The sequence below is a fragment of the Chiloscyllium plagiosum genome, unplaced genomic scaffold, assembly GCF_037043375.1.
Source record: "Chiloscyllium plagiosum isolate Xiang-an unplaced genomic scaffold, Cpla_swu_hap1 HiC_scaffold_25, whole genome shotgun sequence".
In the NCBI taxonomy this organism is placed as follows: domain Eukaryota; kingdom Metazoa; phylum Chordata; class Chondrichthyes; order Orectolobiformes; family Hemiscylliidae; genus Chiloscyllium; species Chiloscyllium plagiosum.
The window spans coordinates 22,703,949-22,730,713 of NW_028270163.1; the positions used below are offsets into that span (position 1 = coordinate 22,703,949).

A 26,765-nucleotide genomic window follows, 5' to 3' on the forward strand; every position below is an offset into this window, starting at 1 on the left:
GCCTCCAGTCTGAAAAACAACCCTCTACCACCACCCTCTGTCTTCTACCTTTAAGCCAGTTCTGTATCCAAATGTCTAGTTTTCCTTGTATTCCATGAGATCTAACCTTGCTAATCAGTCTCCCATGGGGAACCTTGTCAAACGCCTTACTGAAGTCCATATAGATCACGTGCCCTCATCTTGCTTCTTCCAAAAACTCAATCAAGTTTGTGAGACATGATTTCTCACACGCAAAGCTATCCCTAATCAGTCCTTGCCTTTCCAAATATATATGCATCCTGTCCCTCAGTATTCCCTCCAACAACTTGCCCATCACTGACGTCAGGCTCACTAGTCTATAGTTCCCTGCCTTATTCTTACCTTCTTAAACAGTGGCACCACATTAGCCAACCTCCAGTCTCATGGCCCCTCCCTGTGACTATCGATGATACAAATATCTCAGCACAGGGCCCAGTAATCACTTCCCTAGCTTCCCACAGAGTTCTCGGTTACACCTGATCAGGTCCTAGGGATTTATCCACTTTTATGTGTTTCAAGTCATCCAGCACTTCCTCATTGGTAAAATGGACATTCTCCTTGAACACATAATCACATTCCCTCATGGACTAATGCGCAATAGGAATAGCCTGTGCCATCTGAAAAGAGCACTGCAGCAACTAACCAAGTCTCCTTCGATGGTACCTTCCAAATCTGTGAGCTCTACCACCTGGACAGATAAGGGTAGCAGACGCATGAGAACACAACTTCCTGCAAAGCCTCTTTCAAGTCACAAACTAGCCTAACTTGCAAGTGTAGCGCCATTTCAAATTGTTGCTGGGTCAAAATCCTGGAATTTGCTTTTCCAACACCATTGTGGGTGTATCTTCCCAAGATGGACTGCTGAGATTCAAGAAGATGGCTCACCATTACATTGTCCAGACCATGTAGGGAAGGGCCTTGCCTGTAACATTCATATCCCATGATTAGATAAAGAAAATGTAGGTTTGTAGTAATAGCAAATCAATTGCCTGCCAACATATAACTGTTACTTGTCACAATAAATGTTCTCAATATAAGGTTACACAATATCCTCACATTTTCCCAGAAAACTCCACAATTAAGCTCCATTGATATAAATATTTATTCTTTAATCTGTGCCTATTTTATTCTGCGATATAGCAGTGAATCTTTCAGGCATGATTGTAATTTAACTGTGAGAAATGTTTATCCTACAAACTGTTAATACTATGTTATTAAATGTTTGGTCTTTAATAATTTTGTTTGGTGTGTCTTTTACTCCAGCTTTCCCAATCAGAGAAGTTCAATGAATGCCTGGAATCTGGTTTCAATTGCAACCAGTTCAGGTTGGAATGGTCCTGTAGCTCTTTGAAAGTTTGCAACTGATGCTGGGGCACTTGGATACTAGGCTGATGGGGCTTTGTCCATGTCTAAGCCAGCATTTATTCAGCCTGTCCAGTGATTTGTGTGGAAGGATTTCTGGGGGCAGTTTTCAGGGCAGTGAAACCAACGTCTTTCACTTTCCAATTTCTCTCAACAGGTTGAAGTCCAATGCTCTGCAGCACTGAGAAAAATTGACAGGACATACGTTGCATTCAAAACCATGATCAGACTTTCTGTTCGTGTCCTAAATCATACCTTCTACCATTCACCCCATGAACCTCTATTCACTGACGTACACTAGCTCCTGCTCTGGAACTGCCTTAGTTTTAAAAATTCTCCTTTTTGATTTGGAATTTCACTCCTGCCCCATTGGTTCACCAGTTCTGAAGAAGGTTCACTAGACGTGAAATTTTAACTCCTTTTTTCTCTCTCCATAGATGGTGTCAGACCTGTTGAGTTTCTCCAGATATTTCTGCTTTTGTTTCAGATTTCCAGCAACTGCTGTCCTTTGCTTTTTTTAACCTGGTAGTGACAGTTTTTGACAACTTAGACTATATAGGAGAAAGTCAGGACTGCAGATGTTGGAGATCAGAGTCAAAAAGTGTGGTTTTGGAAAAGCACAGCGGGTCAGGTAGCATCCTAGGAGCAGGAGAATCAACATTTCAGGCATTTGCCTGACTTGTTGTGCTTTTTCAGCGCCACAGTTTTCAACACTATGTCGTCATGACAACAAATGGAGACAGATTCCAGACCAGATGCCACGCAATCCCTTTTTTACCACTCATTTAAAAACAAAAGCAATTCGATTACCGAATGCCTGCCCCAATCCAGCAACGAGGTATCAGCAGAAAGGACACGAGAATACAATAAGTCCTTTATATTTTCTATCCTGTGTCACTGGATCTGAACATTTGATTAAATGCAGCATATTATGTATCTTGTTTGTTTGGTAACTCCTGAGTAACTGTTCAATTATTATTTTATTAATGGATTGTCACCTACTCTTGTAACCAAGTTAAAAGTAGCAATGTATCTTAAGATTCTGTTTGGAAGTAAATTAAAGGGACTATCCAATTAAGAAGTGATGTTATTTTTAAAATGATGAAATGCAGATATCATGGATATTTGTGACATAGGATACAACTACATCAATTCCAAGAATAGCTTCTATCCTCCTTTTAATGACTGTTTGCTCAGACACTAATGTACTGCCATATTCTTGGAAAGTTTGGTCTAACCTACAGTCTCTGTGTATTGCTGCCAATGGATCTTTCTCACCTAACTGACATACTTGCCAGTGAACCTAGTCACTTAGTGCACTCTGGTGGAAAAAAGACATAACAGCAGGTTTACTCACTCATCAGCCATGTACAATTTTATCTGTAATTACTAATATGCTTTTCCTGGTGATACATTAGGTGTTGAAAGCCAATTCATATTAAAAGCTTATAACAGTGTGTTTGGGGTCATGTGCTCAATGCACAATCAGGAACCCTGTACACAATATACATTACCACACAAGAACAAGGATTATACCAGGCTCACAACAAGGACATTTGATTGCTCAATTTTTCAGATATGTATGAGAGTTAACAACATTTCAAAAATTCTCGAAGACATAGGTGTCTCAGATGATCAGATACTTTCAATCACCTTACAATATAAATAGGAGGAAAACCATACTGCACTGTAATTCTTTGATGTTAATATTAACGATGCATTCTAGTCTTGTTCAATACATTATTTAGTGTTTGTAGTGAAGCAGGGCTCATTAAAGTGGAATTTTCACTGTTGCAGTCTCTGCATGGAGCTTTTAATTAGAACAGTCTAGCGATTATTTAACAACAATGAATCTCATGAATAGTTATTAATATCAGTTAATCCACATTTTAGCTGAATATTTAACTAATTACTTCATTCAATTTATTCAGCTTTTCTCTTAATGGAAAAGAATATCAGACAAGGGTAAATGGGCATCTGGTCACTATTGCCCATTTTATGGCACCCCACTGGCAAATTCTTTTCCTTAATGCAGCTAACAATTGGCAGGTAATGCCAATCAGAATAACTCTGATGCTTGTGTCCAAAAATGAGCACAAAATAATCTTTCATGGCAAAATGTCATTTTGTCTCAGATGTATTCTGGCAGCATTGCTATCCTGCTTCAACAGGCATGAAGCCCATTGCAAAGGAAGATGGTTAAGCCTTTTTAAAAGTCCACACTTGGCAATTTGTCAGAGCTGAGTACAGCAATATTATCATGGTATCCTTCATAGCTAAGAAATATTTCTAAGAATTGGACTTGCTGACGGGCTATATGGATATAGCAAGATATAAGAAACAGCAAAGTGAATGACAAGGCCATCCATTTTGATAGTATTGGTTGAAAAAAAAAATCACATTTTGGTCAGGTGATGAAGAAGACTCTGCTATTCCTTTTCAAGTAATGGTATGGGATATTTTTCAACCAGGCAGTGCCTTGGTTAAATGTTAACCGTTCCCTGCACGCCAAAGGCAGCACCTCCCACAGAATAGCACTTCCACCATACAACACTGAAGTGTCATTTAATTAAAGATGTTTTTTAAACAAGCTGTTCAAACGTGTTATGACACACCTCTGCAGCAAATAGAACATGAAGCTGGACCTCCTAGCTCATAGGTAGGAACACTACCAATACATAAAAGAGTGTAAAGCTCCTTCTGCTCTGCAAGGCTGCTGTATAGTTCTATGCAGTGATCAGTGAGTCGACGCCAATTGCAGGATTGACTTCAGTTTCCTGAAATCACGTCCATGCATGGACCTCACAGGACAGCACAGAAGAATAAAAAGTCAGAGGGAACACTGAACAAGAGCCTGTCAGATTTAATTACATGGGTGATCTGACGGCTGCTTCTACTTGCTGAGCTGATTGCCAGATAATGTTGTCCAAACTCACATACAGAATAGCTTCATGGGGGCAGTTGGCATGTGTCGAACCACTAAATCAGGTGATACATTTTACCGTTTGAGTTGGTGTCAGGACAGCATAGCTCACTGAGATTCAATCACTTCTGGTGAAAAAGGACAAACTACAGATGCCCTTGTGAAATAGATTTCGTTGGAGAGGAGGAATCGCCCTTAAGCTAGAAGCATATATATGTACCTTGTGCTCCTAAGAGTGTGCAACTGACTTTTCTAACATTGGGTCCAAACTGCTCACATAAATGTCAGGAAGTGAAATGGACTTATTTTACTATCTCCCTTCATTCAGGTAGATTGAGGGAGTCTGTTTAAGCTGTAGGCTCAGTAAGGTTCAGGAACAGGCTATTAATGTACAAACTATTTGTACAGTTCGACCCACTTTCAGCCTCAGTACCTCATTCATAAGTTAGTGCTGTGAACCATCATTGATGCATAACAAACCCTCATCTTTCAATACATACTCAATTAAACAGTGTACAATTCATAAAGTTCATTTCAATAGTGGCAGTTTAGAAGCAACAGAACCAAACACAAACCTTTTATTCTTTCAAATTTGTTCCTTTTGCTCTGGAATCTTACTTGCAGGTTTTTTCTCAGAGCTGTCTACCATTCTGCCATTAACTGACACTGGTTGATTGCTTTGCTTCTTTACTGCAACCATTAACACTATCTTTACCATTTGTTCCATGACTTTGTTTCTAATCTCTCATGCCCTCTATCCTATTCCTTTTCAATAATATACAATCACATTTCTATTTCCTTCCAGCTGCAAAGTCATGTAGACTATCTCTCGGCTTTTTTTTTTACTTTTATGGCTTCTGGGACAGAGGGGAAAGGATGAGAAAGGAAGTGCACAGAATAGATTGAACATAGTCCTGTCAGTATTTGTGATAACCTCAGTTCCTTTGGGAGGGTGAGAAATCCTTATAGGAAGTGGAATGTGAGGAAACAAATCAAAAGTAGAAATGCAGTCAGGTCCATGGTCACTGTGAAGATAAGTTATCAACTAATCTCCAGAAATGGAGACAGAAGAAAGTTCAGGAAGGATAGAATTAGGAAAATCAGTAAAATTTCTCAGTCATCACAAAACAAATTCTGTCACAAATCTACTGGAGAAAGAAGTGAGGGAGGAAGCTTGAATAGGACTTATGGAATATCCCACACATTCTGTAAAAAGGCAGACCAAACCAAGACGCACGCGGGTTCCCACAGTAATGCCTTATTTGGAGGAAGTGCATGGAGTTGATGGAGAAATTGTTCACCATGATAGATTCAGGCAGGAAGATGGTGTTGAAGGACAGGGACTGCTTGGCCTCTGACTCTTCCAGGAGTCAACTTTCATCCTGAAATTCCCTTGCTATAAGCTTGGCTAAATGAATGGTCATGCCAAGCTAAAACCTTGACTCTATCTTGCTCCTCAGATGGTATCTGTCCTGCTGAGTACTTCCAGGCTTCCAACATCTGCAGTACTTTACTTTTGTGTCAGACTTACACTATCTGGTACTCACCTTTAGGCTGGACATCAGCTGAAACTCCATTGCATGCCCTTTGAGAGGGGCATTTCCCAGCTAAATCTAATAGCTTCAATTGCAGTCAAAAATATTTAAATTGTTTTAATTTTTTCATCATCACATCTGTATAAAAGCAAATATTTTCCATTTACTGTGCTGTATTATTACATGTCATGCATTTAAACATGAACTTATTGCCATGATTTATAAATTGGAAACTGCTTTCCTCTGTCTGTTTTATGCATGTATAAAGGATATTCTTTATTTAAGTATATACATTCTCCCTAAAGAGCTCAAATGCTCCACAGATCTCTTTAGACTAACATGTTATTAGAAAGCACATTTTCTAAATAAAATTTCCATCATCAAAATATCATTGTGATGTTTATTATAAAAGTTTAAAACTTAAGCTAGTTTTCCCCCACCCCAAGAAACATTAAGATGTCACCTCCTTTCATCCAATCTTCCCCTGGATATGCTTTATTAACCAAGAGAAACAAAATCAGAATTATTCTAAAATTAAATTTTGCTCATTTCAGACTCGAGCACAATTAAATCAGTTTGAGTTAGGACAGACAACAGTAGCTTCCGATTCATAATTAACAGAAAGGAAGAAAAGCTACAAATTGTAAGATGACTGCAGTTTTATCTGATCTTTGTATTTTCCCAAAATGAATATTAAAGAGGGAAAAACATGTGAAAAGGCAAATCTTCAAAAGGAGTTCCAATATTCACAATACAAAAGACACATCAAGCTGGTTTTCCAAAACTCCATGTTTCTTTTAAGATTCTGGGTTTTCTTTCTTCATTGCCTGTAATGACAAACAAGAAAAGAAAGTCATCAGCCAGGTTCCTCAAACACTCTGCTACAATTTGTCCAACCAGCAGTAATCAGAATACAAACTCTGTATTTTTAGCACAAGTCACTTTCACTATCACACTGTGAAGTGATAATTAGCTCAGTAATGCTCAGGTTGGGTTCAGCCAGTGCCACTAAGTTCCGATACAGCTTTGGTCCAAACATGAACTCAAGAACTAAGATGCAAGTTACTGTGTGAAATTGAGGCAGCATTTGACAGAATGCCTTAACAAAATTGCAGTCAATGGAAATCAGGGATGAAAGCTTCCCATTTAATGTCATACTTGACACAAAGGGCGATGGTTGTTGGGGAGTTGTTAATCAACTCAGTCATTGATTATTACAAAAGGTTGAGCACTATTCCTAACTCCTGAGGTACAGGTGCAAGTGCGTTTGTGTGCAGCAAGACCTAGACAATGTCCAGGCTTAGACTAAATGACAAGTAACATTCACAACTTCAAGTATAACGTTAAAAGATTAAATGGGAATATCTTTCTGGACATTAAAGAGTTAGACTGCAAAGCTGAACGTTCTGGAAGTGGGTGGAGGCGACATTCTGTCTCACAAAACGCATGCAGAATTCGGATGACCATCCATTGTAATTTACACTTCATTTAGACAGGCAGTCATTTGCTATTACTCCCCCGCTATTGTCAAGTTAACTATAATTCAATCTCTTCCATCCAGAAATGCTTTCTGTCCAGAGGTATGTCGCATCTGCATTGTCTTGGGAAATCAGAGTCAGGAAATCGTCGGCATAACGATTCCCCAGTATTAGGGCATGAGCACTTGCATCATCTCTGAGGATGCTCCCATCCTGCCATTGTAACAGGGGTAACATGTGACTGTGAGGGAGTGACTGGGGGCTGTCTTGAGTGGCATGTGACTATGGGGGAGTGACAGAGTGAATAGCTGTAGCATTGCCAACTGACTCGTATAAAGGTGATATATTTTCTTTGTTCGGCGTCTCTCTTCTGACTCGACTTCACGCCCACGAAGAGCATGAGAGGGGTCACTGAGTTTGTACAAGCTTTATTAAACTTTAAAAACGTTTGCTGAAGTTGGTGTGTGCGAATTGCAGCTTGTGTGAGAAACCTCTGAAGAACCTAACATAAGTGCTAGGCAATGATAATCTCCAAAAAGACAAAAGCTAACTATCGCCCTTTGAAGTTTAATGGTATTAACCTTGCAGAGTCTTAAATACTGAGGGTTACCATTGACCAGATATTGAACGGAACTGGATTATCAACATAAATTTAACAAGCGCAGGTGAGAGGCTAAGAGTCTTTCACATCCCAATTCCCCAAAGCCTGTTCACTATCCTCAAGGCACAAGTCAGGATTGTGATGGAATTCTCTCCAATTCCTGGATGGGTGCAGCTCCAACACAAGCAGCTCAACACCATCCAGGACAAGATAGCTGGCTTGACTGAACATCCCATTCATTACCGTTTGCATTCACTCCTTTCACCACTGATACACATTGGAGCAATCTATAATGGCCAGAAGATACACCGCAGTAATCCACCAAAGCTCATTTCACAGCAGCTCCCAAACCAGTAACCTACACCACCTGGAGAGAAATGGACAGCAGATGCATTGTAACAATCACCCTTTAAGTTCCCCTCACACCATCCTGACTTGAACTACATCGCTATTCCTTTGGTCATTGGGTAAAAAAACCTGTAGCTTTCTTATCTATAACAGAGGTTCAAGGTCACAACAATCCACCTTCTCAAGGGGATTTAAGGAAAGGCAGTGATACTGACCTAGCCTGTGATGCCCATGTCCTGTGAACAATTAATAAAAAGCATTCATCCTCCTTATTCGGTGGCATTATTAGGGCAGATTTTCATGAGAATACACAAATGTTGTCCTTTATTTCATTCAAACAACAAAATCTGGCACACACTGTCTCCAGCTATTTTCTAAATAACCTATTCAGGAATGTTACTACACACCTCTGGATCAGGAGAGACTCAAACCTAGGCCTCATAGCTCAGAGGTAGGGACACTACCACTGCACCACAAGCACCTCAACCAGACTGTCTCCATCTATTACAGCTCTATCATCAGGTGTTGTCAGGTACTCACTTTCAGATTTCCTCAATCAGGCAACAAGATGCAAAATAAAACAGTTCTATGAGCCATTTTATGCGAATACTGCAGATAAGTAGTGCTGACCTCCAGTAATGACCAGACCACTTATAACAGTATAAGTCAATTATTGTGTCGTTTTGAGAATTAGGATATCAATGCACATACTCCAGATTATTTGCATAGGACGCTGTACAGATCTTTTTGACCTGGTTAGCTCTCAAAAGTAAACTGCATATTACTCATCATGTTGCATCCAGTCAAGGTCAGTTATGCTTTGTCTATGTAGATTAAACAGGCCTTGTGCAATCCCTTGGGTAAGAGAATAACCATTTACTGTAACCGCTAGATTAATGGGCTGCCGTTGCTGTAATAGATCTAAATATACTCCTCATAAATTATCATTTGCAACCTTGATCTCCACATCTGTAATCATATCCCATCAACACTGAAATAGTTCTGAACGCAGTTGTAAGGCATATTTTAATTTGACCTGTCCCACTCAACATAATGTCAAGCTTATGATTCAGGAGTTGGAGAGGTGTAATTCAAAACTGTCCAACCATATCAAACCAGTTTAAAGCAGTCAGCTTGTAGTTATTAGTGAAAATGTCTTCAGCTTTAACAACTATCGCAATCCTCCCACATTTTAAAAATCTTTTCATAGTATGTGGCTGCCTCTGCAAGGGAAGCATTGGTTTCCCATCCCTAATTACTCCAGCAATTAGAGAGGTGCTTGGCCATTTCAGGTTCAAGAACCAGCCACATGCAGACCAGACCACGCAACTATGGCAGATTTCCTTTCCTACAGGGCATTAGGAAACCAGAAGGATTTTTACAATGCACGATGATAGTTACCACGGGCACCATTACTGAAATTAGCTTTCTATTCCAGACGGATTAACACCAGCTGCTATGATGTGATTTGAACCCAGGAATCCAGAGTGCCAGTCTGGGCCTTTGGATTGCTGGTCCAGTGATATTACCATTACATCACTGCCCTGCTGGAGATACTTTACCCATAATGTACAAAGTGGAATTTGGACTTCACCATATGGTTCAGTCTATCAAAAGCATTGTCCACTGTGATACTCAGCCACACAGACCAGGACTCCACATCCTTGCACTGCATTCAGTTAGGACTGGACAATCCCAGCACTGGAGATGCTTGGACAAACCTCAGCAAAACTGGATAGGCGAGAGGGGTTTTAGAAAAAGCAGGCAGTGTTTCCACTCCTGATCAAAACCTAACAGCCTTTTCTGAAAGCCTGGATGTCAGGCACAGCTAATGTGATGGGTAAGAGCTATCCCAAATCCAATTGCCCTGTTCAACTCTCAGGAAAATTCTAAGCCAAGGTTTCTAGCAGTTACAATAGGGTAGAAGTTCCAAGAATCATCAGATTCCTGACGATGGGCTTATTTTCGAAATGCTGACTCTCCTGCTCCTTGGATGCAGCCTGACCTGCTGTGCTTTTCCAGCAACGCTCTCGTCAACTCTGATTGCCAGCATCTGCAGTTGTCACTTTCTCCTAGAAGTTTCACCCAGCACTAATGACTCCAATCACCAGACCACCTCACATCCCATCCGATAAATAGGATTCTTACTACATTGGACATAGGCACCTGCATCATCCATTGCATTACAATGACATCCAATCAGTATAAATGGCACACTTTCAAAGCAACAGAACCAAACTAGTGGACAGTCAGGCCTGCAGACCCTGAAATCAAACTGTAATAAACTTCTCACTGAAGAATTGTGGTTTGAATTCCTCCTGCTGGGGGTCATTTGCAGCTCAGAAAAAAGACACCCACAAATATTTTTTTTCCAAAGTATGGCACTGAGACACTGCACATAATCACGCAATTGTCAATTAATGATGAAATCAAACATAATCTGTTCTAATGATTTGCATCCACATTACCAGTTTACTTTTAGCAAGCTAATTAATACCTCACAGCCGAAGTTCCATGGTTTTGCAATGTTTCTTCTTCCATAAATGAAAGACAACCATACAAGGAAGATAGCTCAATCACAGGAAGCCATTAGAATAACATAGGCTTTTTAAACCTTCGGGTAATGCTGGGCAGATAACACAACCAAATTAATGCTTTGGTTTGTTGGGAGCAAGTTTGATTGCACTGACCTCAAGACAAGATCTGGAAAGAAGTCTCAAAACAAACATCATGAACCAGCTCACCTGTGATGTCTCTCACAGAGAATTAGAAACTGAGGGGAGCTCACCACTAACTTCTCTAGCAAAACTAGGATGGGCAATAAATGCTGGCCCAGACAATGACATCCACATCCCATGAGTGAAATAAAAAAAACTAAAAGGAACACAAGAAGGGTCCACCTGTCACAGTCCAGCACATTTTGGCCTGGCGAAAAGAAGAAAGGGAAAAAAAAATCATAATTTCAACAAAAACAAAAATTCCTTGTGCTTTCTGTTTTGTAAGTGGCTCAAATTTCCCTTTTTATACCCTGTAATAGCACTTGCAAAATGTGAAAACAACTAAAAGCAGTTATAACCAAAAATGTTTCAAATATCTTCTGCTGAGTCTTGTTGGGGAATCTGCTACATTTTGGATAACAAATTGTCAATGTAAATTTTCCACTGCACTGCAAGCTCGAGCAACATCCGAAAACAATTTACACTGCTCCTTAAATCCATGAAGGTGGGCAAACTGCACAGACCGTAAAAAATTTGAGATATGGCAATCTTTCTTCTGATGTTTGCATCAGTGTTTTAAAAAAAAAATCAATGTAACAAAATGGTTCAAAGTGTTATTAAACCACCAGTTTTCATGAAAACAGACAAAAATCAAGAAATTGGATTACAACTTCAACATCATCTCCTTTTGTCTATTTCTGTATTTTTTGCCAGTTTCATATAACAAGATTCACCAAATCAGTACTGTTGACAGCAATTTCAATCAGGGTGTTAAGGTGAATGATTCTGTGTCTTTTTAAAAACTGAGAAATTTGTAAAACTGGTTCTTGGGTTATGGGTGTTGCTAAAACACCTGCATTTATTTCCAAAAAACTTAGGTGTCCCAGAAGTGATGTTGAGCTATAGTCCATGTGATAGAAGTACTCGCAACAATTTGGAAGGGATAAGACTGCAGGTAGGTTTAACAAAAGACCAGGTGGCTTCTAGGAGACAGAAAGGATTGCAGGGAGCAAGTGAGACCATTTTCAAAATTAATAGAGCAAATATTTTTGGTCAATGTGAGATCTTGAATTTTTCTACTTTTGTTCAACTTTAGCATTACTGTGACTCAGTATTACCCAGATTCACAAAGGGAATGTATCGTATGTGCAGTCTCCAATACATTTAGTGTATCAATTACAGTGCATTGCAAGGCAGCAAACATCAGAGTTTCCAACTTCATTAAACCACCTGATGATGGAAATTCTTATTTTGAATTTAAGTTTATTTTAATTTTCCTGAGCTGTAACTGTTGTCCTGCCAAATGAACAGGTACTAACAAAATAAAATGTTGTTACATCACCTAAGTTACAAATACTCCAGCAAACTTAGCTGCACAAAAATGTTATTAAACAAAAGTATACATTGGTGTCACAAATGCAAAGTTTATGAGATGGCTGTACTGGACTGTCTCTTTAAATTCAAAGTAAAATGGCAAAGTGAAAACAAACGTTTAACTCTGTCCAAACGTTTAACTCTGTCCATGATGAAGCTCAGGAGGCCAGGTTACAACAAGAGCAGGGACTCAGGTTAAATGTTATTGAAAACCATATGCCATAGTTAACAACTGAAAACTAAGTACAGAGCATTTAAATCTAATGTGGATAGGTTTACAAACTGAGGCAAATATTCTTGTTTTGTGCAGACTTACACAGTGAGCATGCGAGTTGGGGGCGGGGGGGGGAAGAGAGAGAAGCGCAGAAAGCGAGCGAAAGCAGGGAAAGCACAGAGAGCAAGCGAGAGCGTGCACGGCAGAGAAAATGTTCTTCGCTGTGAGCTACCAGGCAAAGGGCTCATGAAACTTTGTCCTCTGGGTGAAGGAGGCATGTGCAGAGATTCATCCTGGCATGGCAGAGATAAGAAATCACCTGAATGGGCTTTTCTGCTGAAGGCTGTTTTTGAATCCTCAGAAAACTAAGCCACACAACCTTTTTCAGCCAAATAGGAAGAAATGAATCCATTGGAAGTTGGGAATGATTTTGGACTTTTGTTTGTGAAAGTCTGTAATCCTGTGGAGCATATACTGGAACATGTATACAGCATACAGGGTTATTGGTCTGTCAGCATATTAACCCAGATTATTTCTTTTGCGGCTTTGAGTTTAGGCACTTAGTTCATTAGAGTCATAGAATCATAGAGATGTACAAAATGGAAACAGACCCATCGGTCCAACTCGTCCAAGTTGACCAGATATCCCAAACTAATCTTGTCCCATTTACCAGCACTTGTCCCATATCCCTCCAAACCATTACTATTCATATACCCATCCAAATGCCTCTTAAATGTTGCAATTGTACCATGCTCTACCACTTCCTCTGGCAGCTGATTCAATACAGGTACCACCCTCTGCGTGAAAAAGTTGTCCCTTAGGTCTCTTTTATATCTTTCCCCTCTTACCCTAAACCTATGCCCTCTAGTCCTGGACTCCCCTAACCCAGGGAAAAGACTATGTCTATTTATCCTATCCATGCCCCTCATGATTTTATATACCTCTATAAAGGTCACCACTCAGCCTTCGACGCTCCAAGGAAAACAGCCCCAGCCTATTCAGCCTCTCCCTATAGCTCAAATCCTCCAACCCTGACAACATCCTTGTAAATCTTTCTGAACTCTTTCAAGTTGCACAACATCCTTCTGATTGGAAGGAGACCAGAATTGCACGCAATACTCCAACATGGTCTAACCATTGTCCTGTACAGCTGCAACATGACCTCCCAGCTCCTATAATCAATACTCTGACCAATAAAGGAAAGCATACCAAACGACTTCTTCACTATCCTATCTACCGGTGACTCCATTTTCAGGGAGCAATGAACCTGCACTCCAAGGCCTCTTTGTTCAGCCACACTCTCCAGAACCTTACCATATAAGTCCTGCGAAGATTTACTTTCCCAAAATGCAGCACCTCGCATTTATCTAAATTAATGTCACTTCTCAGTCCATTGGCCCATCTGATCAAGATCCTGTTGTAATCTGAGGTAACCTTCTTTGCTGTCCACTACCTTTCCAATTTTGGTGTCATCTGCAAACTTACTAACTCTACCTCCTATGCTCCCATCAAAATCATTTATATAAATCATGAATAGAAGTGGACCCAGCACCGTTCCTGGTGGCACTCCACTGGTCACAGGCCTCCTGTCTGAAAAACAACCCTCCACCACCACCCTCTGTCTTCTATCTTCGAGCCAAGTCTGTACCCAAATGGCTCGTTCTACCTATATTCCATGAGATCTAACCTTGCTAACCAGTCTCTCATGGGGAACCTTGTCAAATGCCTTACTGAATTCCACATAGATCACGTCCACTGCTCTACCCTCATCAATCCTCTTTGTTACTTTTCTTAAAAAACTCAATCAAGTTTGTGAGACATGATTTCCCACGAACAAAGCCACGTTGACTATCCCTAATCAGTCCTTGTCTTTCTTACCTACTACGTAATGCTTAAACTATGGTAATTTTAGTTTGTTCTTACAGTAAAATTCTGCAAACTTAATAACCTTTCTTTAAGGTTATTAATGATTATAAGGTTATTATGATTCCTTTAAGGAAGTCACCAAGAATTAAAATACTTTTTAAAGTTCATGCTCTCCGTCAATAGTTGTACCAATAGTCATAATTAGTAGTCTAATTAAATATAATAAGTACAGTAAACTTCCCACTATAATGTCATGAAGAAACAAGTGTCAGAATAAACTCACCGTCTTGAAAAACTGGCGGCCCAAATAGGAGGTAGCCATGCTAGTTAGGTTTTTCCCACTTCCTATTTTACATTTGATGTAACCATAGAGATTTGATCCTTGAAGCGTAACACCCATGATAACCACAGCCTATTCCAAAAGGAAGAAAATCAGTAAGAACACTCCATAAATATGTCACAGAAAACAATTCACACCTTACACAATTTATTTCACAAAACTGCAAGCAGAATAACATCTACCCTTGCATTACTATTATTTTGTTCCTCTCTGCACAGATGCTGCCTGACCTGATAGGCATCTCCAGCAATTTCAGTGTTTGTTTCAGATTTCCAGCAGCTGTAGTGTTTTGCCATGAATCTATTATTGCCCTCACCCATCCCTACCATTCCAAATTTAGAATGGCATAAATATTTAAAGCAATACTTAGTGATATATGTAGAACAATCTGTCTCTGCATTATAAAGATCCAAAAAAAAAAGGAAAATTATCTGCAGTACTTGCATTCATGCAAATATATTAAAAATTATCAAAATAATTTTTATCAGAAAATTTTAAAACATAATTGTACTAAGCAGCACTCAAAAACTTACCAACCATTTCAACTTAAAGGAAAAGAAAGTGCTGAAGACAAAAATGACCCACAGAATGGGGCAGATGATTAATCCTAACCAGAAGATTTTGGATTCAGCTTCGGAAGAAACTCTCTTCCCTTTACTCGAAGGCTATGAAAATAATAAAGAAAAATTCTAATTTAGAACAGAGTAATTAACATTCTTGTCTTCTTTCAGAATTCAACACAACCAATTTATGCTTGGAATGTACACATCATGCTTGGTTTAACATATTTCAACTACAGTTAGGTATTTCTGTAAATAGTTTAAAATTTATGCCTAAGCATTTTAGCCTTTTAACGTAACATATTTGTTGAAAAGTACTATGCTATGCTCATTGTTTTTCAGGTGGACAGCTGTCTTTTTAAGATTGATTTATTCGAACGATTAGTATGGAAACATCTAATGAATTTTTTTTTGTCCTATACAAAGTCTCCATTTTAATGAACGAAGACAAGTTTGCATCATAGCAGTGCTCACAGCCTACTATTGAACCAGACTGTACCAGAGGAATCAATAATGAAACCTAAAGTATCATCTATGTGCCCAAGTCTCAACTTAAGTGCTCACCAAAGCACTTACTCTTAAGATATTTTCAAATCAGCCTGCACAGAAATGTTGCTAACACACCTCTGGAGCAGGTGGGATCTGAACCCATGCCTCCAGAATCAGAGATGAAGACACTACCATTGTGCCACAAAAGCCCTTACCCACAATTAATTATATTGTGTTGTACCAATTTACACTAGTTGTACTAATTCCATGCAGGCAGTGGGCATTCAATGGGATTTCACAAGTACATATAAATGGGTGTTTATTGGTATTGTGGAGGTGGTTGAATTAATATTTGCCTGCTTTTAATTTAACTCTAAATAAAAGCAAGGCAAGAAATTATTGATGTGCAACAAAAGCAATGGAATAATCGTGCAGGACTTTATGCTTGATAGAGTCTGCACCAATCAAATTGGCAATGGTGACTTGGAAGAGCTTGCAGAATGTTTTTGCGACGGTTTTGTGGAACAATATATTATGGAAACAACTAGGGCTAAAGCTATTTTACGTCTAGTATTGTGTACTGAGACAGGGTTAATTAGCAATCTCAAAAGTAACACATCTGCTGAAAACTAGCAATCATATTACAATTGAATTCCACACAGGTTTGTAAGCAATGTTTCAAGCACAAACAAGAAATTTAAACTTAAACAAAGCCAATTTCATAGGCAGGAGCGGACAACTGGCCAAATGGGAGATTGGGGAAATAGACCTAAAAAGGTTTGGCCACAAAGAGTAATCATATATAGACCATTAGGAGACAGTGAGGACTGCAGATGCTGGAGAGCAGAGTTGAGAATGTGTGCAAAAGCACAGCAGGTCAGGCACCAACTGAGGAGTAGGAAAATCGACGTTTCGGGCCGGAGCCCTTCATCAGGAATTTCCTGCCTGACCTGCTGTGTTTTTGCAGCAACACACTCAACAATACATAGAGCTTTCTTAAGTTGACAGCTGTGACTGGTAGAATGCTACTTGGATAAATGCTAGGGCCTTAGCTATTTACAATCTATATTAGATTTACACAAAGAGACAAAGTAATGTGTCCAAGTTTGTTGACCATACAGAGTGAGGTGGAAACACAAGTTGTGATAACCACACAGAAGTTGCAAAAAGATATAGACAGTGGATGGACAAGGTGGCAGAAGGAGTTATAATATAGAGAAATTAGAAACTATTCACTGATCATAAGAATTAAAATGCAGAGTTTTTTTTCCCCAAAAGGCATAAAACTTCTAAACGTTAATGTACAGAGTTTTACAGTTTTAATTTGTATCTTTTAGGAAAAGAATACTTCTATTCAAATCCAATAGCAAAGGACCATAGATGGCTGTCTGGGATGAGTGGGTCGTCAAGTATGTCGAGAATGGGTAAATTGGGTCTATTTTCTCTGGTGTTTGGAAGAATAAGATCTCAATTGAACATACATGATTTGGAAGGAGCTAGACAGGCCAGGCACAGAGATTGTTTCTAATGCTTGAGGAATCTAGAACACAGAGTCATAGACGCAGAATAAGGGGTTGATTATTTAGGACCAAGGTAAGTTTCTTCACTCAAAAGGGCTGCGAATCTTCGTAATTCTCTACCCTCGGGAGGTTAAGGATACTCTGTCAGTGAATATATGGAACAGGAAATTAGAAGTAAAGTCAAGACCAGCCATGGTTGTACCGAGTGGTACAGTAGGCTCATCAGGCCCGTTTGGTCTACCCATTCTCCTAATGATGCTTTGGGAAGATTGGATCCAGTTCTATTCTTCACCAAATAAGTTTCTCTATAAAAACAACAACTGTGGTTTATAGATACACACTATACACAGACACACACACTTTTTGGTCTCCTCTAAATAAAAGAATCAACTTTTGTTCATACCTTCTTCGCCTCAAAGACCCAGTGACTCTTTCCATCATCATCAACCTGGTTCCACCAGCGTAACCCCACTAGTAATCTACCAGTGATATTCTGGACCAGAAATACAAACAAACAGTGCAGGATCATTGGAAGTGTGTGTCTGTACATCAATATATAGTGCACAAGCGTAATAAATTTCTATATCACACATAAACATTGTATTTTTTAAGTTGAATGTACCTTTCAGATTTATCTCAAAGATTTAAAACACAGTTCATCAATTCAAATATGTAGTAGCAATGTTCAGAGTCATTTGTAAATTGGACAACGTACTTCAAATAGTAGGTAACAAACAAAACACATTAATTTAGTTAAAAACTGCATGGAATTTGAATTCATGTTACTACTTAATTTAGATAAATAAAACTCAACTTAATATACTGGACAGCAACAAACTTACAGCAAAATGGTTACATCTGAACTATGCTGCTGAACACAAAATTTGGGTGAAAGTAACAACATTTTCAGATAAGCTTTAAAAATGCTCCCGGCAAACATTTAGGGAACCCCATGAAGGAAACTTAACCTGTTCTCATGTTAATTTCATTCTGGCACCAGGACCAATGATACCAACTAGAATAAGCAGCCAATCACACTGCAGAACTCTCAGGTTCTTTCCCTCACTTTTCACAGTTTTATAGAAATGTAAATGAAGATTGAGACACACAGGGATAAGGTCAAAAAATGTTTTTAAGAGATCCACAAAATTTTCTCTATTCCATAGTAAATGCTAATATTTTTAAATATAAAAAGTAGGTTTTTTTAGGGTCACAGAGATTGGTCAGCAGCAATTCAAACTTGTCATTCTGTTTACATTTTGTCAAATCTAATGCAAGCAGTTAGATTATTTGGGCCGCTTCTACAGTGAGATTAAAGCCTACAAACTAGAAATTACATCAATTCAGTTGATTTCTAAGATTCACATCCAGAGGACAGCAGTAGTAATGTCCAGAGTTTTGCATAGTAATTGCAGCGAACAGTGTCAATGTTACTGTCATTATAACGGTGAAATCCTAGTCATTGTATCCTTATGACTGCAAAACTAAAACTCACTGCTCACATTATAAGGCAGCATAGTGGCAGTTGTCAGTACTGCTGCTTCATAGTGCAGGGACCCAGGTTCAATCCCAGCCTCGGATGACTGTCTATATGGAGTTTGTGTGTTCTCCCCATATCTGTATGCATTTCCTTCTACAATCCAAAGATGTGCTGGTTAGGTGGATTGGCCATGCTAAATTGCCCTGTAGTGCCCAGGGATATGCAGGATAGGTGGATTAGTCATGGTAAATGCAGGACGTGGGGATAGGGTTGGGAGGTTGGTTTGGGTGGAATGCGCTTCAGTGCAGACTCAATGGCCAAATGACTTCTTTCGGCATTATATCATTCCTATAATTAATTAATGAAAAAGACAAAGCTATTGGACCAAACATTCATGAGACCTCAGATGCCACTATGACCTCCAATTCAGGCCACATATTATCTATTCCATTAATTTCCAGACAAAAAAGTCACACTAGCCTGAAAGCAAGTATGAGAATGGCAAACTAAGATTTAAACACCATGAAAGATTAAAAACAAGGAAGCCCATAGGAAGAGGGGAAAAAAAATCACTTTACCCACTCTTTTATAAAAATGCATTTGACATAAAGAATAATGGAGTGAATGAAACAAATAAGTGAGTTTCAGTTGCAATTAGACATACATCTGAGTGAAAAGAAAATATTGAGGGATATGATGAGTTTTGCAGACTTAAAACCAATGAAAAAAAATAGCATTTTACTAAATGGCTTTTTCTAGCTCCCAAAAGAAATTGTTACTGAACAGTGTTTCGAATATATTTTTCTTATAATTATCAAGTTAGGACATTGTTTTGTTGAACACTTGCGTGTGAACACACCAGACAATTTCCTTCTGGGGAATGAAGAAATAAGATGTTCCAAAGGTTACTTACTTTTACAGTCCAGAAGTCACATGATAGAAGCAATATTATTGTCACAAAGCAGGCAATGAAGCTATTGCTCAGAAATTCACAGAGAAGGTAGACAACTATTGCACTAATCCGGAAAAACAGGTGGAAGAAGCAAGCCACTGGATGCCTTGAAAAAAAAAATTTTTAAATAAATCCACTGATCTCCAACAATTCATTACTGCAACACAATACTAATTCATGAGAGATAATTCATGACATGAAAAAACACCTTTATTCAACAGTTGTACTGTTACAAATACAAAATACTGTCAATTAGAAACTGATGTTACCCTGTGGAAGGGTTTGGCTGTGGGCGAGAGGATTAAAAAGAAGAAAATTTCACAACACACCTGCACGTTGACTCCAAACCATCACATTCCACAAGTAGCTGCAGTGTTTTACACTGCATGTAGGAAATGTAAGAAGCGAACTGTCAATTGCAATAAGTTAACTGGCAATGGTGTTAACATGGGTTTTTGAATTCAACTGATGTACAGATTACCTGGAACTTCAGTGAAAATAAAGTTAAGAACACAGCAGCTACCGAGAGAGATGAATCGGGGTGAAAATAATTTTTCTTAATGCCTACCCTTTTGGTTTTCAGGAGTTCCTTTTTTCTCACAGACTCCTTTATTAGATAACACAGCTACCTCGTAACATTACCCCTATGTTTGTATTAAAATCCTTTAATAGTTCCATTCTTTAGACAGGTAAGATAGCACAAATATCAAAGACAGAGTATCTGTACAACATTAAATCTTTTAACTTGGAATCCAAGTAGCAGTTTCCTACAAACTCATTTTATAATGAAAGTATTTTGTTAATTTATCATGAATAAATCTCTCATAGTCTATGTCATCACTCTCTGGGATAGTTTTCTGGAGGCTGAGCTCCACTATTCCGGAGGTTTATCTCAACTGTGAAGAGGTTTAAACAAACTATCCAAAGTGTCCAACTTACCTGACCGACAAACTCGTGTTCAAAAGAAAATACACACCAATTTTCTGAACTTAACAAGAAAATAGTTGTTTATTACATACAAATTGTCTTTAACCGATGACAATTAGGAAATAGGAATTGCTTAGTTGTAACTCAAACTTAAACTCTGTCCCATCTTTAAAATCTGCCTCACAAACAGAAGAGAACAAAAAACTGAATCAGAGAAAGATAGTTTGATAGCACCAGTCTGGATCAAAGGATTCAATGAACTGCTTTCTATTCTATTTTAGTTCTTTACTGATGAGATGAGGTTGAAGATGCTCTCTTTTGTTCACTGGTTGAGAATTCATCCTTTCACTGTCTTTAGAGAAGTTTTATTCCTCCTTCAGTCGAAGATGGACTGGAAAACAGCTAGCTGTTGTTAGAGACTTTCCAATATCTCCATAGGAGTGTGAAACAGAGGGAGATTTTCTCGTGCTTTCTCTTTGCAGATTATATGGCTGCACTGGCCTCAAACAAGCCATGGTCACCAGGAGTCAAACAGAACACTGTTGTCCAGTAGATTTCCTTTAGCTAAGAACCCGTTGGCTCCTTAGTATCTGCTTGTGTTTTCGCTGTTCCAGGAAAAATGGAACATTGGGGTGTATACAATGTGTCCCAGTAAACATAATGTTTAAAGTTGCAGCCATCTCTTTAGTTTAAAGCAGTATTTTCTTTTTTGTGTTTGGAGTCCAAAAATAGAGGAAATACTAATACATCGTCTTTACACAATTTCCTAAATGAAAAGTCTAATCATGGAACACAAAGTACCTTATAGGAAATCAGTCTCAAACCTGCAGCCCCCTCAAAGAGCACTCTCCAACAAACATCTTCTTTTCACCAGCTTAAAGTGAATGCTGAAGAACACAAGAGGATAGTGACTTCGAAAGGTCCAACTGAGGAACACGGAATGCACAGAGAGCACGAGAGAGCAAACCCAATTATGGCACATTTGGACTTTAAACAGCAACACTTAGTCTCTAGAAAACATCCATTGTTCCAAGCGAAAAGGCTTCTTTCACACTGTGCTGAAGCCTTACATATTGCAACACAAACAGTTTCATTTTTTGACACAGTAAGTTTGCAGAGAAGTTTCTACTGTAAGTAATACAGGATACTTACGATCAGGTTCAATATTAGGAAGTTCATTGCATTTAAAGTAAATATTTAAATAAAGTTCATTGCATTTTCACTACTTTGATTGTTTGAGTATAATAACCATTTTTTTTACACTTTCACATAAAGTTCAACATGAATACAAAGGCCAAACAATTTTGTACCAAAGTTTGCAAGGTGAAAATCTTGACCCAACTCCACAGCAAAGAAAAAGCAGATTCCTTCCTCCAAAGAAGGTCACTCCACTTTGTTCTGGCATCCGATTGTGTTCTCTCATGACATCTCTGCACCCTCTCCCACTCCAAAGTCAGACACTGGGGTGATTCCATAATCCAGTGCTACCAACAATAATTGAACTCATTTCATTCAGAATAGATTGAGAGAAGACATCACCAGCTACAAGCTCAGTTATCCGCAACAAGTGGTTTATAATAGGAAACTCCTAAGAATTCAAAAGCATGACAATGAACTTTATTTAAATATTTATTTAGCAATTACATTTTGCAGCTGAGTCAAAATTTCATGACTTTGCACATGCAAAATTGCCACTGTCTGATCACACAAGCCACACCAATGAGAGCCAAAGACAAATTTAAGTAGAAATAATCAAAGCTTTGTTGCTGAAATACATTAGGAAGGTAACCAAAGACAAAAGAAACAAAACGTTTTCAGATTTGGGGGGAGGCAATGGGATGGCAGTAGTATCATTGACTTGCAGTCCAGAGGCCAAGGCTCTGAGGACATGGTTGGAATTTGAATTTAATTAATAAATTTTAAACTAAAGGCTAGATCCAGTGATTATGACCATGAAACTATTAATGTTTGTTACTAAAACCCTTCTGGCTCACTAATGTCCATGTGAGAAGGTAATCTGTCCTTATCTGGTTTGACCTCCTTGTGACTCCATACTGCAGCCCTCTGAAATGGACACGCACTTTTATCAAACCACTACAGAAAACAGAAATTAAGAAATGGAACAGATGAAGCATCTGACATCAACACGGGCACTGGATATGACAAAGGCACACGCAGCCCTATCAACCCTGCAAAGTCCTCTTTACCAACATCTGGGGTCCAGGGCTAAAATCTGAAGAGCTGCCTCACAGACTAGTCAAGGAACAGCCTGACAGCAACTTTCATGGAGTCAGTGTGGTAGGCAGAGCTGCCCCTGGATATGCCCTGTCCGAATGGCAAGAAGAATCAGCAGAGGTGGCAACATGATGTAAAGAATCAGGATGAAAATGCCTGGGAATCCTTAACATTGACTCCAGATCCCAAGAAATCTCATAGCATCAAGTCAAACATTGGGCAAGACAACCTCTTCTACACAGTACCACTGACTGATGAATAAGTATTCTTCCATGTAGAACACCACTATGGACAAAGCCTGATTGTGGTGTGTCGGGAAATCGAACCTACCATGAGCAAGGGATTTCAATGTTTATAACCAAGAGTTGCTTAGTAGCTCCACTACTGACCAAACTGGCTGAGTTTTAGATTAAATTCCCTACAGTATGGAAACAGGCCATTTGGCCTAACAAGTCCACACCGACACTCTGAAGAGTAATCCCCCCACCCTTCATTTACCCCTGACTAATGCACCTAACACTTTGGGCAATTTAGCGTGGCCAATTCACCTGACCTGCACATCTTTGGATTCTGGGAGAAAACCGGAGCAGCCGGAGGAAACCCCCGCAGACATGGGGAGAATGTGCAAACTCCACACAGACTGTCACCAAAGGCGAGAATCGGATCCGGAGTCCCTGGTGCTGTGAGGCAGCAGTGCTAACCACTTAGCCACCGTGCTGCCCCAAAGGACACGGCTGCTAGACTGTGGCAGGTGGTGGGGGGGCTAACAATTTGACCTTGTGCTCATTGACCTACCTGCTACAGTTACATCTGTTTATGGTAGTATCTGTAAGAGTGACTACCTTACTAGCCTCGTGGAGACAAAGTCCCATGTTCATACTGAGGTCATGTGGCACTACCACTGTGCTAAGTGGAATAAATTTCTGAACAGCTACAGCCAACTCAAAACTAGGCATCCATTGGACACTAGGGGCTATTAGCAGCAGCATTTATATTTAATTACAATCCACAACATCACGGTCCACACTCTACCATTACCATCAAGCTAGGGTAATAAACCCTTGGTTCAATGAACAGTACAGGAAGACACATCAGGAGCATAACCAAGTATACCTAAAACTTGATGAATCTACAAGACATCTCAACATAGATGTCAAACAACAACATCAGCATCTAATGGACAGGGCTGAATATTGCACAATCAGCAAACAGCCCCACTTGTAACCTTATGTTAATATATATGGAAAGGTACTTTTAAAAGCTTGACATTTAGAAGTTGAAACTAGCATTCTCCAATGAAGAGGCTATAACTAGTTTGATAAATTAACTGTGCACTCTCAGTGCAGAACAGTGAGAAAATGTACAGCTTCTGTAAAAATATGCAAAGCTTTTACCACCCCCGCCCCAACAAAACTGTGCCCTGTGTAGGGCCAATTATCAAAAAACCAGTTCTGGTTTCCATTGTAAACTCTGGAAAATTGTGTTTCTAATATATCTGATGAACATAAAATATGAATCCTCTTTGCATTGACAATACCATAAAGGAGGAAATAGGTGCATTTTCTGCATTGAGCAGGGCAAATATTAAGGTTCCCTGCTAAGGTATCAAACACAAAGAATCTTATATTGTGAATTTATTCACTTAATCAGTCCACTTTCAGACCAATCTTGATCAGTGGGGGAATCCAGGATGATGGGGAAAGGGCTGGAAAGCAGACAAGAAGAATATTGGGTCAGCCAGGAATGGTGGAATAGACCCAAGGGATGAACAGCCATCCCTGTTCCTATCTCTCATGGTGATGACAGGTCAATAACAATGACATCCAAGAAGCAGTCACTGAGGTTGATGTGAATCCACTGACCCAAATATGAACTTTAGAATCCCACCCCCTCAGTATTACCGGATCCTCTTCTTTTTGGACTTTCTCTGTCCTTCATCATCAGCATCAAAAAGCGAAACGTCCTCCGCATCATCACTGGATTCCTGCAGTGGGGGGGGGGGGGAAGAGAGAGGGGGAGAGTGAAGTGAGTGAAGCAGGAGGGTGGGGGTTGAGTGAGGAGGGTGGGGTTTGTCAGAGATCAGGGCCCCTTGGAGGTAAGAGGGGAACACGGTCCTGGGGAGGAGAGATGGGTGGTCTCTGTGTCTCCAGGACCTTCACCTCCCTCTGTCCTCTCCACCATCACTCTATCTTCCTCCTCTTTCATCCTTCTCGCCATCTCTCTCCCCACTCTCGCTTTCTCTCTCCCTCTATCCGTACATCTTACCCCTTCTCCCGTCTATCCCTCCCCCTCTGTCTGTCTATCGATCCATCCTTGCTTTTCTCTCTCTCCCTTTTCTTCTTCCCCTCCCCTTTTCTCTCTCCCTCACCTGCCGCATCATCCTTCCCTCCGCTCCGCCATTGACAACGACTTCCGGACCACGTGACCCTTGTTTATGCCCTCAGGACCCCTCCCTCGGGATAGGTGTCCACTCAGCGCCTGAGCGGGCGGAGGGCAGTGCGCAGGCGCGGGAGGCGGGGTTCCGGTGAGTGTTGGTTTCTTCCAGCAGCGTCATCGCAGCTTGTTGCTAAGTTACAGTTCACTCAGGGGCGTCTGAAGTCAGTCATGGCCAGCTTCTAGTGTTCTCTTTTGCAGCTGAGAATCTCTGTCAATGGTGAGCTTTTAATCCAGAGCACATGGTTCAGAGATGGGAATGTCACTCCTTGTGTGCCACAAGACCTCCAATGAGCTTTATGCTGTGTTCTAGAGTCATGGAGACCAGGTTTCAGTGTGTTCAACAAGTTGAGAAACGGCCTCAAGATCATGAATATAATGAATTTCTTAAAAGGCAGCAGAGTACGGGATCAGCAGCTTCTGAAGCAGCATGAGAGACAGCAGGGTCAGCAGTGTCATAAATAATGGGAGACAAAAAGGGACAGCAGCCTCTGAAACAGCATGAGAGAGAGTGGGGGTGGGGGCGGAGAGGTCAGGAAGAAAAGTGCAGGTTAGGAAGGTGGTGCTGAGTTCGAGGGTTGGGACTGAGACAAGGTGGGGGGGGAAGGGAAATTAGGAAACTGGAGAAATCTGAGTTCATCCCTTGTGGTTGGAGGGTTCCCAGGCGGAAGATGAGGCGCTCTTTCCTCCAACCGTCGTGTTGCTATGGTCTGGAGATGGAGGAGTCCAAGGACCTGCATGTCCTTGGTGGAGTGGGAGGGGGAGTTGAAGTGTTGGGCCACGGGGTGGTTGGGTTAGTTAGTCCGGGTGTCCCAGAGGTGTTTTCTGAAACGTTCCGCAAGTAGGTGGCCTGTCCCCCCAATATAGAGGAGGCCACATCGGGTGCAGCGGATGCAGTAAATGATGTGTGTGGAGGTGCAGGTGAATTTGTGGCGAATATGGAAGGATCCCTTGGGGGCCTTGGAGGGAAGTAAGGGGGGAGGTGTGGGTGCAAGTTTTGCATTTCTTGCGGTTGCAGGGGAAGGTGCTGGCACACCCCCCCCACCAACCCAACCTCCAATCCATGATAGCAGCAATGCTAGACTGCTTAGATATAGGCTTCGAAAGTGAAACAGGAAAGGGGAATCATAAGTAAAGGAGTGAAGATAGAAATACCTCTGGTCATTGTAATAGACAATAAGAATTGGGAACTGTAACAAGGATAATGCCGAGGAATGCCTGGCGTCTTATCAACAAATGTTTTGCATGCAGGAGAAAAAGACATTCATTAAATCTTAGGGTATCAAAGAAAAATGCAGTAAGCCTTACTTCATCAGTAGTAAGGGCCCTGTGGGCAAATCAAACTTTCTGAAATTTTTATGAGAAAACATAAAAATAAGTGTTTGAAAACATT

The 26,765-nt window shown here is 40.1% G+C and overlaps 1 protein-coding gene across 1 annotated transcript; it reads right to left on the bottom strand.

Annotated features, from left to right (window-relative positions):
• Nucleotides 1–2,728: 2,728 nt before the first annotated feature.
• LOC122562052 (Golgi apparatus membrane protein TVP23 homolog B-like) lies at nucleotides 2,729–25,355 on the bottom strand. The gene is made up of 7 exons (XM_043714500.2): nucleotides 25,308–25,355; nucleotides 24,841–24,923; nucleotides 19,739–19,883; nucleotides 17,749–17,838; nucleotides 15,310–15,441; nucleotides 14,720–14,848; nucleotides 2,729–6,665 (listed from the first exon to the last, which is right to left on the bottom strand). Exons 1-7 carry the CDS (start codon nucleotides 25,317–25,319, stop codon nucleotides 6,636–6,638), a joined length of 621 nt encoding a protein of 206 aa, XP_043570435.1. The 5' UTR covers nucleotides 25,320–25,355; the 3' UTR covers nucleotides 2,729–6,635.
• Between the last annotated feature and the right edge of the window lie 1,410 nt (nucleotides 25,356–26,765).

Excerpts from the sequence above, each read along its gene's own strand:
- LOC122562052 (XM_043714500.2), bottom strand. Across the intron at positions 15,442-17,748 it reads GGGTCTTTGAGGCGAAGAAG|CCTTCGAGTAAAGGGAAGAG; the intron begins GTATGAACAAAA and ends TTATTTTCATAG. Across the intron at positions 14,849-15,309 it reads CCTTTAAGTTGAAATGGTTG|GCTGTGGTTATCATGGGTGT; the intron begins GTAAGTTTTTGA and ends CTTTTGGAATAG.